Below are 17,230 nucleotides of genomic sequence, written 5' to 3'. Positions count from 1 at the left end.
TATACTAAAGTATTTAGCCCGACCCACACAGAAACTTGCCATGATAGGAGGCACAAGGTAAGACATGCTGCATATGCATGTTAAGAAAGCCTAATCCATATGGGAAGAAACCCATTATAGTGAGAGGGCACAAAGCAAAACATGCTTGAGATGCATGAGTCGAGAAAGCTTAACTTGCGTAGAAAGAACCAACTGTGGAAGGAGGCACATGGTAAAATATGCTAAAAACACATAAGTCGATAAAACCAAACCCGCATATAAAGAAATCTATCATGATGAGAGGCATAAGGTAAAATATGTCTGAGACACAAGTCGAAAAAACCTATCCCACTTTAAGAGAGCCCTCTAGGTCGAGAAAGCCAAAGCACCTAAAGAAAGGCTCCCTTGAGACATGGAGGTTGGGAAAACCCAACTCCCTTAAGACTAGCTCAAAGTGGAGGGGGAGAGCATCGACTCTCTTTCCACTTGAGGCAAGTGGGTCATGTACCAACCCTTTCCCCACTTAAGGCAAGTGGGTCATGTTACTTTTTTACGATTGGTGACTGCACCCATCTAACTTTGGTTACTAAATTAGGTGTTGAAGGGACTAGCTTAGAAATTTTCTCTCTTCCTTAGTATTCGTATAGGTGGCACCTCGGACGATCTCATTGGGAGCTCAATATTTTCACCTCATAAACACCTCAAATAACACTGCACATATGGATCTGAACCACATCAGTTTGACTTAGACGTCAATGATATCTTCTCCTAACAATAATGAACATAATAATAATAATGATGATATCGATGAATAACGAGGCAATAAGATGTCTTCTTCGATGCTACGTTATCCTTCTTCTATAATAAGATAGAAGTGACAACCGTCAGAACAAACAAGATGGTCGACCGACATGGAGTTGAACCCATATTAACAAATACAATTGGTATTACATGACAGGGATGCATGTGTCGAGTTCGACCTGTAGATCCGATCATGGTTAGGTAGTCCCGAATTGAATCGAATTCTAACGGTTTGACCTCGACTAAAAATAATAATAATAACAAACGATCAAACATCTATCCAAATAATGAATCTATTCATTCCAATAACTTAAAATTAATTAATTGGAGATATTTTTAAAATAAAAAAATTAAAATTAAAATAAACAGTTTCGATTCCAAACTAAAAGCAAAACTGAAATCGAAACCACCGATGGATGCAACTAGTCATTCTTCCTCCTGCAGAAGAGAGTGGACAATGTATTAGTAGGACATGCAAATAATTAGGGAAGACGCATCCCTAGTATTTGTTCCGTAGCCGCGTGGCAGCACACGTACGTCCACCTCGTCTCTCCCATCACCAAAAAGAGGGCAGGACCTGATGCGATAGATGCATACGTGTCTTCTCTCCGATGGAGGGTTAAATTGACTCCCCAACGAGTGAATTCAACAGTATGTCCTGTCTCTCCGCTTGCAAGAACTCTGTTGCAGATCTTTACGTTCGCGGACGGAAGGAAAAGGAACCCCGCAGCACGTGATCTCCGGTAACGGACGGAAACATCTCTGGCTCCACTCGTTGCCGTCCAAAAGTTGGTCATCATGTCTCCGTTCTTTCATTTTCTAGATAAAGAGGCGATGATAGCCGGTGTGGGGTCCTGTGGCTTCTCCATGTAGGTGGTGACAGCCTCGTCTCCTTCCCCAGGCTGGAAAGCAGCTGCTTTGGGTCTCACCAAAGCCTCGGGGGATCCATTTGGTCGGCGCATTCAGCTCATCTTGGTCTCTCCTTGAGTAGTGCTACTGGGCCTGAACGCAGAGTTTGGAGCGAGAGCGGTGCGTCTGAGTGAGAAGAACAAATTCCTTGGTTTATTTCCTTTCCTTCGTCTTCTCTGGTTTTGGTCCCTAAATAAAGACTTCATATACTCATCCATTTCCGTTGGTTTGACTAAGGATTTGGCATTTGGATTTCCTCTTTTTAATCTTTCGACTGAGATTTTTTTCTGTTTCTTTTTTCCTTGTAGTTTCCATTTTACCGAAATCAGAAATATTAGCCGTCAGAATGTGCTGATCTAGATTTGTATGTTGGTAATTTTCTTTGCATAGATTTCTAGAATATGATCAAGAATTATTAGGATTTTTAAGATGGAAACTGGAACCACAAGTTCCAAGTTGGGAAATGGTGATCTTGAAGTGCTCGAGAGATTCATCTCATAATCTAGCTGGGGAATCTGAAAATGTTGAGGCGGATTTGCTTGGGACTGTCCATTGCATGCCTTGCTTTGATTCTCGTCGATGGTTCCTTTGCTGCATTCACTCCTGCGGACAACTATCTTCTCGCCTGCGGATCTTCCCAGAATGTGTCAGTCCAAGGCCAAGTCTTCCTTCCTGATTCACAGCAATCCTCCTTTTCTCTAAGAACCTCTGGAGATGGTACCCTTTCCACCTCCAATTCTGCTCTGCCATCCCCAATATACCAATCCCTTCGTATCTTCTCGGAACCAGCCTCCTATAACTTTTATCTCCGGCAACAGGGCCGCCACTGGATCCGTCTCTACTTCTATCCTATTGCCAATTCCGGCCATAACTTGAGCGCTGCTCCTTTAACCGTCATCACAGATGAGTTCGTCCTGATGAACAACTTCACCTTCAAGAACTCAAACCGCACTTACCTGTTCAAGGAGTACTCGGTGAACGTGACCTCTGATTGCTTGGCCCTCACTTTTATCCCATCACATGGTTCTGTCTCATTCGTGAATGGGATCGAAGTCGTCTCGGTTCCTGATGAGCTGATCTATGACCAGGCTCTTGCAGTACCTAATGCTCCTTTCAGTGGTCTCTCTGTGCTTGGTCTTGAGACCATGTATCGCTTGAATATGGGCGGTCCTTTGCTCACTCCACAGAATGATTCTCTCGGGAGGACTTGGGAAAATGATGCCAAGTACCTCCATGTCAACAGCTCCGCCGTGAAGGCATCTGCGGATCTTGCGACCATAACTTACCCTGATGGAATCACCATTGAAACAGCACCGAGGTTGGTCTATTCCACTGCAGAAACAATGGGAGATGCAAATGTGACAGATTTAAATTTCAACATCACCTGGGTTTTCTCGGTAGATCAGAACTTCCTTTACTTGATCCGCTTTCACTTCTGCGATATCGTTAGCAAGGCTCTGAACACACTTGTGTTCAATGTCTATATCAATTCTGATATTGCTATTGCCAGTTTGGATTTGTCATCACTGAAGGGTGATCTATCAGTGCCCTACTACAAGGATTTTGTTTCCAACTCCTCGGATGGTTCAAACACAATGACCGTCAGCGTCGGTCCAGACGTAGTGGCTGATTTCAGCAATGCTATACTGAATGGACTGGAGATCATGAAGATTAGCAACGGTGCGAAAAGCTTAGATGGAGTCTATGCTGTTGAGGACCTTCTTCCAGAGTCACCCCCAGGAAGGAATAAGTTGGGAATCGTAATTGGAATAGTCTTGGGATCAATGACTGTCATTACACTGATAACTTTGTGCTACTGCTGTTTCATCGTTCGCAGGAGAAAGACTAAACCCCATGATCATGCATGGTTACCACTACCCTTTTATGGCCACTCCCACACCATCAGCAAAGTATCGACAACTTCTCAGAAGAGTGGGACAGCAAGCTGCATATCTTTGGCATCTACAAACCTTGGACGGGTTTTCATGTTCCAAGAGATCCTGGATGCGACCAACAAGTTTGATGAGAACTTGGTTCTTGGAGTGGGTGGGTTTGGAAAGGTCTATGAGGGGACACTAGAAGATGGTACTAAGGTTGCTATCAAGAGAGGGAATCCGAGGTCTGAGCAAGGGCTGGCTGAATTCCAGACAGAGATTGAGATGTTATCCAAGCTCCGGCATCGTCATCTGGTCTCGCTCATTGGCTACTGTGATGAACGTTCTGAGATGATTTTGGTGTACGAATACATGGCAAATGGACCCTTACGGAGCCATCTATACGGTGCCAACCTTCCATCACTTCCATGGAGACAGCGCCTTGAGATCTGCATTGGTGCTGCAAGAGGGTTGCACTACCTCCACACCGGTGCAGCACAGAGCATCATCCACCGTGACGTGAAGACGACCAACATTCTCTTGGATGAGAACTTTGTTGCAAAGGTAGCAGACTTCGGTCTTTCGAAGACTGGCCCTGCTTTGGATCAGACCCATGTTAGCACCGCAGTGAAAGGGAGCTTCGGGTATCTTGATCCTGAGTACTTCAGGAGGCAGCAGCTGACCGAGAAGTCGGATGTCTACTCCTTTGGTGTCGTATTGCTGGAAGTTCTCTGTGCAAGGCCAGCTCTCAACCCGGTGCTCCCGAGGGAGCAGGTAAACATCGCAGAGTGGGCAATGAACTGGCAGAAGAAAGGAATGCTGGAAAGAATAGTAGATCCAGCATTGACAGGGAAAATTAATGCAACTTCCCTTAGAAAATATGGTGATACAGCTGAAAAATGCTTGGCAGAACAGGGAGTTGACAGGCCAACAATGGGAGATGTTCTATGGAACCTCGAGTATGCTCTCCAGCTTGAGGAGACTTCTTCGCTTGATGACCCATATGAGAACAGCATAAAGAGTATTTCTGGTATCGTACTACCACACATGGAACCCCTTGACAACAGCATTAGTGTCGTCGAGGGAGCAAACACCGGTTCCGAAAACGACGCAGAAGATGCTACGACAAGTGCAGTGTTCTCTCAGATTGTAAACCCTCGAGGGAGATAAAAGATCGACGGCATTCCTGCTTCAGAATTGGTCTTGCATGCCATGTTGTTCTCTCTTCCATCATCTTGTTTCCATTTGTAACACACCTGTCGGTTTAAGGAGGTTATGCTTCAGTGTTGTAGGTTAGACTTTTCCAGATGTAATGTGAGCTAAGTCATCTTTTGAAATATGGATGATTGAGATCAAATGATGAAGGACAGAGTTTACCTTCTTAGGCTATCTACCAATAAAGAGAGGATGTCAACATGTGAAGATCTTATGCTTGAGTTGAATGTTTTGTTCTTTACTGTACCTTTTTATCTTGAAGTTTAAATGTTCAGCAATGCACGAGACACCGACAGATATCAGAATGTCTATGATTAGATCCTGAACGGCCCGTACCATCTACAAGAATGCATTGCATAACATGCTTCATTTCCCATATGAACGGCCCATATGAAGGCCCTATCCATGAACGGCCCATATAAATGCTATATCTTCTCTCTCTCTTTCTTTTTTTTTTTTTTTTTTCTTTTTTACTTTTCTTTTTTTCCAATGCCTTCTTGATTTTCTTTTTCTTTTAGGTCAAATCTATCAAAAAAAAAAACTTCACTTTTTTACTTTTCTTTTTTTCCAATGCCCTTAGTTATCATTTTTATCACCTCTATCTTATGAAAAGATCTCATCGATCACCTACATTGATTACTAATTCTATTTTAAATTTTTTTTCTCATATAAAAAAAGAAACGAAGGTAAAACAGACAAGATGACAACAAAAGTCAAGGATAATATTATCTTTTAAAAAATAAAAGATACTTTGTGATAAATAAATAAATAAAAACTCTGTGATAAAAATAAAAATTTAAAAGTTTTTTTTTTAGTTTATCCTCTTTTTATCCATTTATTATTAATTTTTTTAAAAAAAATTCATAGCAGAAAAAAACATGAGAGAGGAAAAGATCAGCGGAAGAATCCAGATTTGGTGAGCCCGGAACAGATAAAACCACCACGGGCTTCGTTCCTCCTCAGTTCATTGCCATCCGTTCACCTTCCACTTCTTTTGGCGTCTTATTTCTTAGCTGAATGATTTGTTCGCCATGGTCTCGCTGCAAGTCTCTATTCTTTCTCCAAATTCCGGATTCTCTTTTGGTAATCTTTACGGCCAAGGATACCGACTCGATCTAGGTTCACTAAAGCACGCCATAAATTGCTCGCTCCCAAGAAGAAATACTGTCGGATCTTTGCATAGAAATGGGCGCTTCATCGAGTATCCTCGGCAGGTGTTTCCATATCCAGGAGGTAATTTGAAAGATTTGATTTTGGTGGGTAGAGGGAGGAAGGGGAGCTTGGTTGTAGTCGCAGCCAACCAGGGATTTGGTTTCAATGGTGGTGGTGGGGGAGATTGGGACAAGGGTACCACCACGAGGGTGCTGGGTAATCTGGCTTTGGCTATCGGGCTGACATACCTCACCATGACCGGGCAACTTGGCTGGATCTTGGATACTATCGTTTCCATCTGGGTAAAGAGCTTATATCCTGTGATTTAGTAAAGAGCTTATATCCATGGGCAAAGGGCTCATGTTCTTGGATTCTCTGATGGATTCTTTTCACTCAGCAAGTAGTCGATTGATGTTTGATCGTGTGTTTGGTGCATTCATGATGTATTGATTCTTGTAGATGCATGTTCATATTATGATGACTTTCTCAGTGTGACCAAATGCTTCCTTTCTGTTTCCTATAAGATGTTCTTAACTCTCCTTATTATCTATGTGTTAATAGGAATACCTTTTGTGAATTTGGATTAATTTCTTTTTGCTAATTTTTTCATCCAGTCATTGTGCTTTGATACATCATTCTATTGTATGAAATGAGAAATATTGGTATCTTAGGTCGAATCGGTCTCATTCTTTCAGGGATTGTCACAATTAGAATTTTGTTAGGGGAGATGGAAAGTGATTTTATTTCCCATGAGAAACGGAAAATTTGTTTATTTGATGTCCTCCTAATAGGTACTTCTCTCATTTTTTTGGCCAAGAGTTGATCTCAAAATTAAGTATAACTAGGTGGCATCTTGTCTAACTCCGATACAGAAAACTTTACTCTCTTTTAAATTAAATTAAAAATTATAAAAATTTCTTTAGATGGGCATAGAAGGAAGTATGACATCGTATTCTGATGCAACTGTCAACTTCAGAAGTTCCCCCAAAAAAATGCATTTCATACTTTGGTAGCTGATGAGAGTAATGGGCAATTGCTAGCGAGAGTCGTGAAGTAATTGTTGAATTGAAGTTCGTAATTTAAAAAGGGTATGTTAATGTCCAACTAATTCTTGAGTTACTGGTAAGGGGATCACAAATTGTTCGAGACGTCTTACTCATGGTTATTGGGCAAATTTGGGACTAGGAAGATCCAATGATTCATGACCATTCAAAGGAGTAGCAGTGATTGACTTCAGGAAAGTTGAAAGTAGACTGAATATTATCTGAGTCAAATTTCTGTCCTAAATTTTGTTGCTCATATTGCACATATGTCCCGTCCGAAGGTGATGTTTTGATCTCTACAGGTATTGAAAAGCTAAGTAACATTGCATACGGTCACTCTTCTTAAACCTGCATTATTGGAGGCCTTGTGCATTGGACCATTCTTTTCTTACTTATTCAAAAACTAGGAAATTACTGAATATATCTGCTTCTCATTCCATTGACCTCTCCAACCAAACCTCAAAGCCACTTCACCAAATAAAGGCACAGAGCACAAAGATGAGGAAAAAAGTAAAAGAGAGATAATTAAATTGAAGGCACTCAGATTTGATATGGTTCAGTCAATTGACCTGTATCCATAAGAAAAGACGATGAAGAGAGTTTTATTGCTATGGAGATAAGACATGACAATGGTGTAGATCCCAAGATAAGTTTCTCAAGAATAGCCATCTCTCTACAAAATACCAGCTTACTATTCCTAGCCCTAAGTATCAATTTATATACATACATGGGGTATATAAATCGTCAATTTATGTGTACTCTGTCTAGTAGAGGAGGAATGGGTAAGGGGCTCTTTCCATTGGTCTGCAATTAGATGGTCTGTCCTTAGTGGTCTGAGGTCTGAGCGGATGTTGGATGCCATACAACAGATATGTAAGACATCTTTCACAATCTTCAACACCACATCTAGCACGTTGATTTGGTTGAATTCTTTTGTAGAGCCGGGCTATCCTCATCATATCCTGCAATCAGAACAATATGAGTTATATGGCTACATTCTGTTGTAGTTATAGTTCAAAATTTTTTATAAGATTGTTTTCAGGGACCTCCCAAATATCCTGGTAAGAACTTGTAGTAATATTTTTAATATAAACCAATTAGTGTACCACTAATATGTTTAATTTTTAATGGGTTAATATTTTCTTGTCATTCTGTTTGAAGCTTATACAAGCCTTTACCAGCTCAACAAAGCTGAACAACCATGCTGCTCTGCCATCCCTCTCCCTGTGAAAGAAAACCACATAAATGACAATAGAAAAGACAACAAATAAATAAAAACATATGAAATGCCTTCCTTTGTTCTTTCATTTTATTCATATTATCTATGTTTTGACATTTTTCTCAATGTTTCACTAAAAACACATATCAACAGCTCCTTGCAGTATTGTTACCTATTGTGGGGTTTGGCGCTTTCTTCTGGTTTGCTGGACGAGACATAGTTCAAAGTGGTGTGAGTATTTTTCCATTTCATAATTTTTTTTTTTCTATTTCTTACATTCCAGTTGCATCTGATCCAAGAAATAAGCTGTTGAAGAATTGACATTTATGCATCAGATACGCTTAAGAAAATGATATCCAAAATTTACTTTATATTTTCAATTCTGAAGCCTCAATATTGGAACTGTCATTACTGAATGTAGGTGTTCTCTATAAGGCTGCCCATTATCTTTGTTTCTTTTGTTTTTTCTTTTTCTTCATGGATGATGTGGTTCATTTTGTAGCTTGAGCTTTTCTGTTTACAATAGTGACTCTGGAATTTCATTTGAGCTTGTTTCTGAGTATTTAATCTGGAGATTTACTAACCTTTTAGCTCTTCCATGTGCAGTGTCCCAACTGTGGAAAGGAATTCCAGATTTTTAAGTAAGCATGGCAGTCATCCTCTAGATTAAAATTCTCTACAGTAGTGAGCTTTAAGTGCTTTTCTCTTTACTGGAACAATATAACAACAAATTGTTTTCTTTTAGGTCAGCTATGAAGGATGGTCCACAACTCTGCCCTTTCTGCAGTCAACCTTTCTCTGGTAGTAAACCTATCTTGATTTTAAATATATTCTGTGCACCACTTGGTTGATCTGATTCCTTATAAATATACGTCCCATTTTGTTCTTTTGCCAGCTTATTAGTTGATAAATCTAATGAAGATGTAACTAAAGAACAAATGACATATGAGAATTTCTATTCAAGTGTATATACCATCTTATTCTGAAAATGAAAATATTATATCTGGTGCTTGAAGGCCATGTAGTGATAAATATCGTTTGGATCATACCAAATCTAAGTCTGGATAGTGCCTAATTGTTCACCGAGCTCTTTGCATAGCCAAGTTGGAAGCTTACAGTTGTAATTCTATCTTGTATGATTGAAGATCTCCGAAATGACTATTAGACTCACTCACATGTTTCCTACCCGTCTCTTTTAGTTGGGATTACAGATGTCAGATTTTTAGAAACTGGATAATTAATCAAATGAGTCACTACTGTATATATGGTAGTGATGGTGACCATATATATATATACACACACACACACATACATACATACATACTTACATACATACATATATGTGGGTCTAACTGCAACTGCTTCAGTATATTTTGACAAGATTGATTGTGCTGCTACTGTTGCTGCATGTGCTTGGCAATTAGAACTTATATGAAATGAACGATCAGAAATATTTGTGTCCTTTAGGATTCATTTTCTTGGATTTTGGTTGGAAATTTTTTTGCAATTGAAGTATATTTTTGTTAACATTCTAGTGTTTTCTAGAATTATCTTTTATTACTTGCTTCCTTCCATTTTATTGTACCTTTGTATTTCATTGTCTCCAAATAAAGTGCTTTAGCAGTGGAGGACGTGAGAAAAGTCTACTTATGTTTTAGCTCTGAAACGGTGTTATCTGATTGCAGTACAGGGCAACATGTTTGTAAGAGAATCAGCTAGGTTTTCATCTGAACGCTCCACAAATTACGGACAAGCCTTCAATGGATTCTCATCTCGAGTTGAGAAAGGTAGCACTTGCTGCATATTTTGTCGTATACTTGGCTTTCAATAATAGTTTATTATGCAGAATCTCTTTCTACTCGAAGCCTTGGACAAAAATCATGATCTTATTATCGCAGCTGTTTAACATATGCAGGAAAGGCCTCTTCTGCTGCAGTTGTTGACATTGAAGCCGAAGTGAAGGACATAGATTGATTTCTTTCCAAACCGAACCGAAAATGGTAAGGGGCTCTCTTAGATTTGAGTGCATAAAATGTTCTCATTCCTCCCAATTTTTTCAAGAATGCAACCATTAATTTGTTTATACTTGCATATTTGCCATTTTGCCTTTTCAAAATGTCATTTTGCACCGATACTTCGAGGAATTCCTTTTCTTTCCCACTGATACTTCCTTCCAGGAAATCATACCCAAAAAACATCAATTGCACAGTTTTCCGTCTTTCTGGACAGCTCTAGAAAGAAATTATAAAAGTCAAAGCTAATTTGTTCTAGACATAAATCAATTGCATTCCACTTATCATTTGAGGCACCATTTTGCCGCCTGCATATTTCATGCCAGAAATTCTTTTTTTTTTCGAGGGTAGAAAATTCATTTAACATATTCGCGTAAATTCTTGTATGTATAGTCACTGTGAGTTGAGTTGAGGAATTGACCTAGACAATGAACTTGACAGGATGACAGGATTCTAGTATTCTCCGAGTTGCAACCTCGACTCTCTCAAAGTATCAACTTCGGACATCATACTATGTGCAGCTGTCGCAAGGCCCCAACATGCATAAACAATGAGTTGTTGGGTATATACTGTGAAGCTTCAAATCGAAAAATGGGTTGTATTCATAGAAATCTATTTCGTCATTTAGGGGCAGGCATCTCACATGGAGACTCTCTCTACATCTCATGTACACAATTAGAACTGCTGTTCGCAATAATTTTTAGTGAAAACCATAAGTTATAAGATTGCTTTACCTGTGGTCATTTGTGATTAGTGATGATGGTCGGAGAGACAGTATGATGGAGTACAGAGGGATAAACACTTGTTTACTGAGTTTTAGTCAGCAATTATTGTACTAACAACTAATCCTGTAAGTGAATATTCATACGTGCGAAAGATTGGTTCTGAAAGAGGATTTAAGTGCGAAGGAATGAATGTTTCAACGCTGAATTCTCTGAGGAAACAACAATGAGCGTTGACCAGCATATCAGCGACTCTCACATCACTTGAAGAAGCGGATTTGCGTGGTGGGGGAGAGGAAGACTGGTTAGCAGGCGACGACCCTGGGCTAAAATTCGTAATCGGCAGGATTTAAGATGCATATCGAGACCACAGGGGGGGGATAACGATGATGATAAATGATGATGCAACGGAGGCGACACAGCAGATAACGAAGAGCGAGCGATGATGTTTTCGGAGCGAGATCCAAGCCGCAATCTCCCTGCTTCTACATCCTATCCAATGGTCCCTATATCATCATCACGACTCAAACCCCGCTCCTGCTGCTCTTGGTATATCCACTAGCGCACTCCGTGGCGATCATAGGCTTACCCAACACGAGAGGCGGCGGAGCGCGGATGGTAATGCTGTCCCACAAGGCGGCGCTCGCCTCGGCCGTGGTGGTGGTAACGGCGGCCGCGATGCTGCTCCACGCGGGTCCACCTATTAAACGGCTCCTCGCCGCCGAGGTCCCACGGGCGTTCGCCTCCATTGTTGTCTGGCTCACACCGCCCTACCTCTACTTTGTACTCAACGCTGTCATCCTTTGTATCGCCGCCTCCTTCCGCTTCGACAAGCCGCACGCCGAATCCACCGAGTTGGCATCTTCTCCTACGCCTGAAATGGTTGTTCACCTCATGGAATACATGCCTCCTTACGAGGAGGAGCTAGTGGAAAACGCCTCCTCGACGCGGTTCGTCACCGCGACGACGGAGGATGACAGAGGAGACCAGGAAGCGATAGTTCTGGGCGAGAAGGAGACGGTGTCCAAGGCGGAGACAGTGGGAGAAGAACAAGAAGTGGGTCCGGAATTCGTGACTTCGAGCTCAAACTTCTCTCCGGAGCAGAGGCCGTCGACGGAGTCCCCGATGGAGTACCTGGCCGGGTTGGAGAAACCGCTTGTTTCGATCAGATTCGGACACCGCAAGAGCCTCAAGCCCGGCCCTGACGGTGAGGCGTCCATCTGACGTCTTCCGTTTCTTTTTCCGTCGGTGGCGATTGGCGGCGCCAATGATTCCAGGTTTGAATTGCTCAGTAGGAGTAAAATGGTGAATCTACGATGGTGCAGGTAAGGCGTTGAGGAGGGTGGCAAGGCCAAGGCGAGAGGAGACGCTGGAGAGCACGTGGCGGACGATTACGGAGGGCCGTGCGATGCCGCTCGCGCGCCACCTCAAGAAATCCGACACGTTGGACACACGTGTCGTTCGCGAGGATGCCGCAGAATCGGATGCGGCGGCGGCGATCCGGAAGTCAGAGACGTTCAGCGACCGCGCCACCGCGAGACCGCTGGCTGGCGGAGGCGTCGGGGAGTCATCGTCTTCTTTGACGTCGAAAACGTCGGGAGTGGGGCGGGGGAGGCTGCGGAGGGAGCCGTCGCTGGGGCAGGAGGAGCTGAACCGGCGGGTGGAGGCGTTCATAAAGAAGTTCAACGAGGACATGAGGCTGCAGCGGCAGCAGTCGCTTCAGCAGTTCATGGAGATGATCAACCGTGGGAGTCACTGATCAATCTCACTACTGGTAGAAGATATAGAAGCATGACTCGCTGTTTGTGTTTGGTTATGGCCATTGGTTTCTTTCCCTTTCGGCTTTAATTCTGTGCTATATTTCTGTTCATTTGCAAGTTCGTAAAATGTAAGAGATTGCAGTCTGTTCCTCGACGAGTAACCAGCTACCCTGTGAAGCTGTATCATTGGTGACAGGACGGCCCTGTTCTTGTTGAGTGGGGAGGTCACTGAGACGACGAGGTGGACGGCAAGAGGGAGGGTTTTGGCTCCCTTCCTATCGATCGCTCGCCACGATATGGCTCCATTGATCACCCACTAACTATATTCTAAGTGCAATTGGATCAGATGGCACTTGAGGCTTTGCTCCTGAATCTGTTCCACAAACAAACGGTAGATTAAGCATCCCAGTTGTACCACACGATCTATTCGTGATGTGATTACTTACATGCAGAGAAGACATGCGAACCAGCAAACAGAAACATTCTTGCAGAAGAGCTCCTTCGCTGCTGACCACCTGCCTGAGCTCCGGAAGCAATGAGACCATCTTCTGCGCATTCTATTGCCATTACCCAATACGTTGGCAACTTTGTTAGCACTGACAGAAGGAAAACATAATACTACTCGTCCGTAGAACAACTCAATATGGCTACATGTTGTTCTTACCGTGTCAGTAAGTCTGCTTATTGTCGTCCTCGTCGTCAAAGCGAAGTCCGTTGCATGTGTTAGAGCTGATACTAAAAGTTGCAGATCAACCTGCAAAATTAGATGCTAAATCGTACGTACGTAATTGGCACAACAAAGCACAAACACAAAGCACCTTTGCTCCATCAGCTAAAGGCAACCTACACACAGATGCCTGTAAGCAGTCATTAATGGCAGAAAGAGCAGAGGTGTGCTGCCGCTCCATCTCACTAAAGTCTTCCAGTATCTTCAACTGCCGTCATCATAGCTATCAGAATTAGGCTCTATAAAACTGCCATTTTTATTATATCATACTTAAAATAATTATTTTCTTTCTTTCTTCTCTTAAATATATATATAATAATATCTTTCAATATAAAGAAAGTCTTCGTGGCTCAAATATTGATTCTATTACTGACCTGAGAAGAGAGCAATGGCATCAACTTCAGGTGCAACTTATCCTTTTCCAGCTGCATCCTTTTTCTAGCCACCCTTGCTCGCAAATTGGATAGTCCGACCCATGCACCGAATACTTTAACCTGAGTTCATGTCACAGGGATGAATTCATGAGGAAACTATTGGATCTTAATTGGAGTTTTAACACAATTATGCTAACAATTATCTATCAAATGTTTATTGCAATAGTATATTTGCTAGTTTCGAGTTGTATAGTTACATATAAGCTAAACTTGGATTTAAAAAGGTAAACCAAAAAACTTAATAGTTTGGGAGACAAGACCTGATTAGGTACAAATTTATTTTAAGGAATTATTTATACACATGCATGTCATAAAATAATATAGTTAATCTTTAACGAGAAAAAAAAATATTATTACCGAATGAAAGTTACCAACTAATCCTATTGAATTTTTTTTGACTAAGAGTTAAAATTTATTTTTTTTGTGAAAAATAGTGTTTTAATAATGAAAATTATAGTTGCACATTATTTTGGGAAAAAGAGTTAAGTGTACCTCTGCGTGGGTCCTCTTGATCAGACCCACCTCATCCGACCCAGCGTTCACCCACCTCCACTGAATCAAACGGTTCCACGTTAGTTGGAGTTGGTGGGCCACCATACCCTTCTTCAACTTCGTGGTATCAGACGGACTCCCCTGCCACTTTCGTCGTAGCAAATCCAAACCCGAGCTCGTAAAAGAGCGGCTCTTGCCCTTCTCCGCACTCGCCACCGGAGCCTCCACCATCAGCGGCGACACCGACCGCTTAGCTGGCGATGGCGACCACGAGCTCGACGAACGGACTGGTCTTCGCAATTCGTCGTGATTGGGAAGATTAACGCTCTCGAGGCGGGGCTTGCCGTGGAGGATGCCAGAGCGGGAGTTGAGGACAGACGGCGGGAGGGAGGAGGCGGGTGTGGGCGAGGGAGGAAAGCGGATGACCTCGCCGATGTGCCGCATGGAGCCGCCAAGGATGGGTCGACTGCTCTCTTTCAGATTATGTCGCATCTTCTTCATCTCGTCCTTCTCCTCTTGTTTGAATCGACCGGAGTACTGGGAGTGGCTCCTCTGGCGTCCGAGGATCGTTGACTGGGGAGAGGCGTTGCCAGCGGCCATGGGGTGAAGGAATCGCCTCCCTCCGTTCTTCTTGGGTTCAGCAGAGAGATCTCTGAGACGGTCGTCACTGAGGTGGTCCGCGAGGCAGAGGGACTTTTCGGTGGCAGAAGAGGCAGAAGGCCAGAGGACGACAGAGGCCAAGGAGGAGGTGGAAGAGTCTCCGGAGCGGCGTTTGAGGGAAGAAGACGAGGATAAGGAGGAGAGGCGGGAAGGGGAGCTGCTCAACTCTCGGGATTTGGTCCTCCGCGGTGTGTGCTTCTCCATCGTCGTTTCAACTTGAGGAACGGAGAGGATGGCCGGAGGAAGAGAGGAGCAAAGACGAAGGAATCGAGAAACGTGAGGAGATTTGTTCCAAATAGTCACGTCAGACAATTACTTATAATTATCTACGGAAGAGGAAATTATATATCATTGAATGACTATAGAAAGTGATTTGCCGGCCACAATCGTGCATCAAAAAACACATTACGGTAGATTGCGTCGGCCATGTGTCAAGAGAAGGGCGACAGTACATGCCGGCTTCTGAAGGGTTCCTTTGCTTTCGTTTCATTCCCTTTCCTATGATCTCCTGCTATCGATGTGCACTCCGAGGCTGAAGGATTCCGACTGCAAACAATGGTGTCTCATAAAATTAACTCCATCTTCAAGTGGATTCTCCTCATAAAATTACTTTTGCAGATCAAATTAAATTGCGATGATTTTTGAGATCATGAGTGTGATAATATCGACTTCATTACTAGACATAATGATATTTCTTTTTTTTTTTGGTTTATAAGTATTTTACCACAAAGGATAATAATTATTGTGAGACAGGCTATTTTGGAATGGTTTATGTTGTCTTTTGGGAATTGGTCAATATCCTTAGTAGATAATTTTCTCTCCCTTACAGAATTTTGAATGTTATTAGAGATATATTTCACTTAATACCTAGGTGATTGTAAAATTTCGCATATATTTCGTGACGAAAACTGTGGTGCTAATTGGCTAGAATGCTGAGGCCAACAAACTTTCTAGTCTTCTTGAGGAATTCATTTCTTCTAAACTTAGTTTTCTTGGTTTATGTGATGCTAATAGGGTTGTTTCATTTCATCAATAAAGATTTATAGCTTTTCCTTAAAAAAAGGATAAATTTCTAAAAAAACTCAAGTTTTTTTTCCAACATAGTATCTAATTTTTGGTTTATTTTCATATAATATCCTTTATGTTTTTAAAAAAATTACTCTTAACCTTCATTCGGTATCTTCACTCCTTATCCGTTGTTATCGTTATGTCTTGTTCGTCGCCTCCGCATCCACTCCCTCTATGCATTCTCCTCCTCTATTGACTCCTTTTCATGCGTCCTCCTTTTCGTCATATCTCGAGATCACTCATTTCTGTTAGAAAAAGAGTCGACACTAAGAGGGGGGTGAATTAGTGCAGCAGTAAAAATTACGTTAGTTCAAAACTTCGTTGCGATTAAATTCGTTTCCAACGGAAAACCGTTTCGTAAAGGTATTAACTTTGAAAGCATACAGAAGAGCTTAGTGGATATAAAGCAAGTAAAATTGTTTGCAATAAAGTAAATTGCATAAGAGAAACGCAAACCTGATTTTTATAGTGGTTCGGTCGTTATGACTTACATCCACTTCGCCGATTCCTCTTCCGTCGAGACCATGTCTTGGTTTCTTCCGATGAGCTTCCGGCGATCTTCCAGTGAACTTCCGACGATCTCTCGACAATATTTTCGCGGACTCTCGGCAAGCTCCTAGACTTCACAATGATCTTCTTGGTGAGTTCCAATGAGCTTCTCTAGCAAGCTCCGAGACTTCTTGACCAATTCTGACAGAACTTCCGATGAACGTCTGGATTTTCGACGAACTCTTGAACTCCCAACGAAATCACGTCCTTGACTCCATGATTTCATTTTGCTTTATGTCTTGTTATCGTAGTTAATCCTGCATATGTAAAAATATACTTCGATCTAGACAATTAATACTAAGCATGAATCATGTTGTCCGGCATGTCATTGATCCCTCGACACTTCGTCCGATTCTTCGGCACATTGTCCTCTCATGTGGCCTATTGCCCAATCGATCAGTTGACTCTGCAACTCCGATATCTTTAGCGCAATATCCGTTCTTCTTGATCCGATGCTCGAATCCATGACCCGAAGCCTTCTGTCGATACATCGATCAATCCTCCGGCTCGACATCCATTCTTCTGACATGTTCCTCCAACCCAACATGATTCTTCCTATTTTAATTATCTCATCCTGATTGAAGCATCCTACGTCACTAAAATCATAGATCAAA

The 17,230-nt window shown here is 42.1% G+C and overlaps 4 protein-coding genes across 10 annotated transcripts; 3 read left to right on the top strand and 1 right to left on the bottom strand.

Annotated features, from left to right (window-relative positions):
* Window positions 1–1,467: 1,467 nt before the first annotated feature.
* LOC135622368 (receptor-like protein kinase THESEUS 1) lies at window positions 1,468–4,979 on the top strand. 7 transcript variants are annotated; one of them, XM_065124148.1, is made up of 2 exons: window positions 1,468–1,568; window positions 1,654–4,979. In XM_065124148.1, the coding sequence occupies exon 2, from the start codon at window positions 2,211–2,213 to the stop codon at window positions 4,731–4,733; it is 2,523 nt and encodes an 840-aa protein (XP_064980220.1). In that variant the 5' UTR covers window positions 1,468–1,568; window positions 1,654–2,210; the 3' UTR covers window positions 4,734–4,979. The 7 variants fall into 7 exon arrangements, with proteins under 7 accessions (XP_064980220.1, XP_064980224.1, XP_064980222.1 ...); XM_065124152.1 differs by lacking the exon at window positions 1,468–1,568 and having other exon boundaries at window positions 1,614–1,809; window positions 2,080–4,979; XM_065124150.1 differs by lacking the exon at window positions 1,468–1,568 and having other exon boundaries at window positions 1,614–1,809; window positions 1,998–4,979.
* A 737-nt stretch (window positions 4,980–5,716) lies between these two features.
* On the top strand, window positions 5,717–10,937 carry LOC135622367 (uncharacterized). Its single transcript, XM_065124147.1, has 7 exons — window positions 5,717–6,232; window positions 8,346–8,423; window positions 8,799–8,833; window positions 8,938–8,993; window positions 9,878–9,979; window positions 10,108–10,192; window positions 10,646–10,937. Exons 1-6 carry the CDS (start codon window positions 5,810–5,812, stop codon window positions 10,164–10,166), a joined length of 753 nt encoding a protein of 250 aa, XP_064980219.1. The 5' UTR covers window positions 5,717–5,809; the 3' UTR covers window positions 10,167–10,192; window positions 10,646–10,937.
* A 151-nt stretch (window positions 10,938–11,088) lies between these two features.
* Window positions 11,089–12,796, top strand: LOC135622365 (uncharacterized). The gene is made up of 2 exons (XM_065124145.1): window positions 11,089–12,133; window positions 12,252–12,796. Exons 1-2 carry the CDS (start codon window positions 11,542–11,544, stop codon window positions 12,683–12,685), a joined length of 1,026 nt encoding a protein of 341 aa, XP_064980217.1. The 5' UTR covers window positions 11,089–11,541; the 3' UTR covers window positions 12,686–12,796.
* A 124-nt stretch (window positions 12,797–12,920) lies between these two features.
* Window positions 12,921–14,918, bottom strand: LOC135622366 (QWRF motif-containing protein 4-like). The gene is made up of 6 exons (XM_065124146.1): window positions 14,340–14,918; window positions 13,788–13,907; window positions 13,505–13,621; window positions 13,351–13,440; window positions 13,133–13,243; window positions 12,921–13,059 (listed from the first exon to the last, which is right to left on the bottom strand). Exons 1-6 carry the CDS (start codon window positions 14,838–14,840, stop codon window positions 13,003–13,005), a joined length of 996 nt encoding a protein of 331 aa, XP_064980218.1. The 5' UTR covers window positions 14,841–14,918; the 3' UTR covers window positions 12,921–13,002.
* Between the last annotated feature and the right edge of the window lie 2,312 nt (window positions 14,919–17,230).

Source organism: Musa acuminata, chromosome BXJ2-9, assembly GCF_036884655.1.
Source record: "Musa acuminata AAA Group cultivar baxijiao chromosome BXJ2-9, Cavendish_Baxijiao_AAA, whole genome shotgun sequence".
In the NCBI taxonomy this organism is placed as follows: domain Eukaryota; kingdom Viridiplantae; phylum Streptophyta; class Magnoliopsida; order Zingiberales; family Musaceae; genus Musa; species Musa acuminata.
The sequence above is the reverse complement of the archived record's forward strand: the minus strand, read 5'-3'. Positions and strand labels throughout refer to the sequence as shown.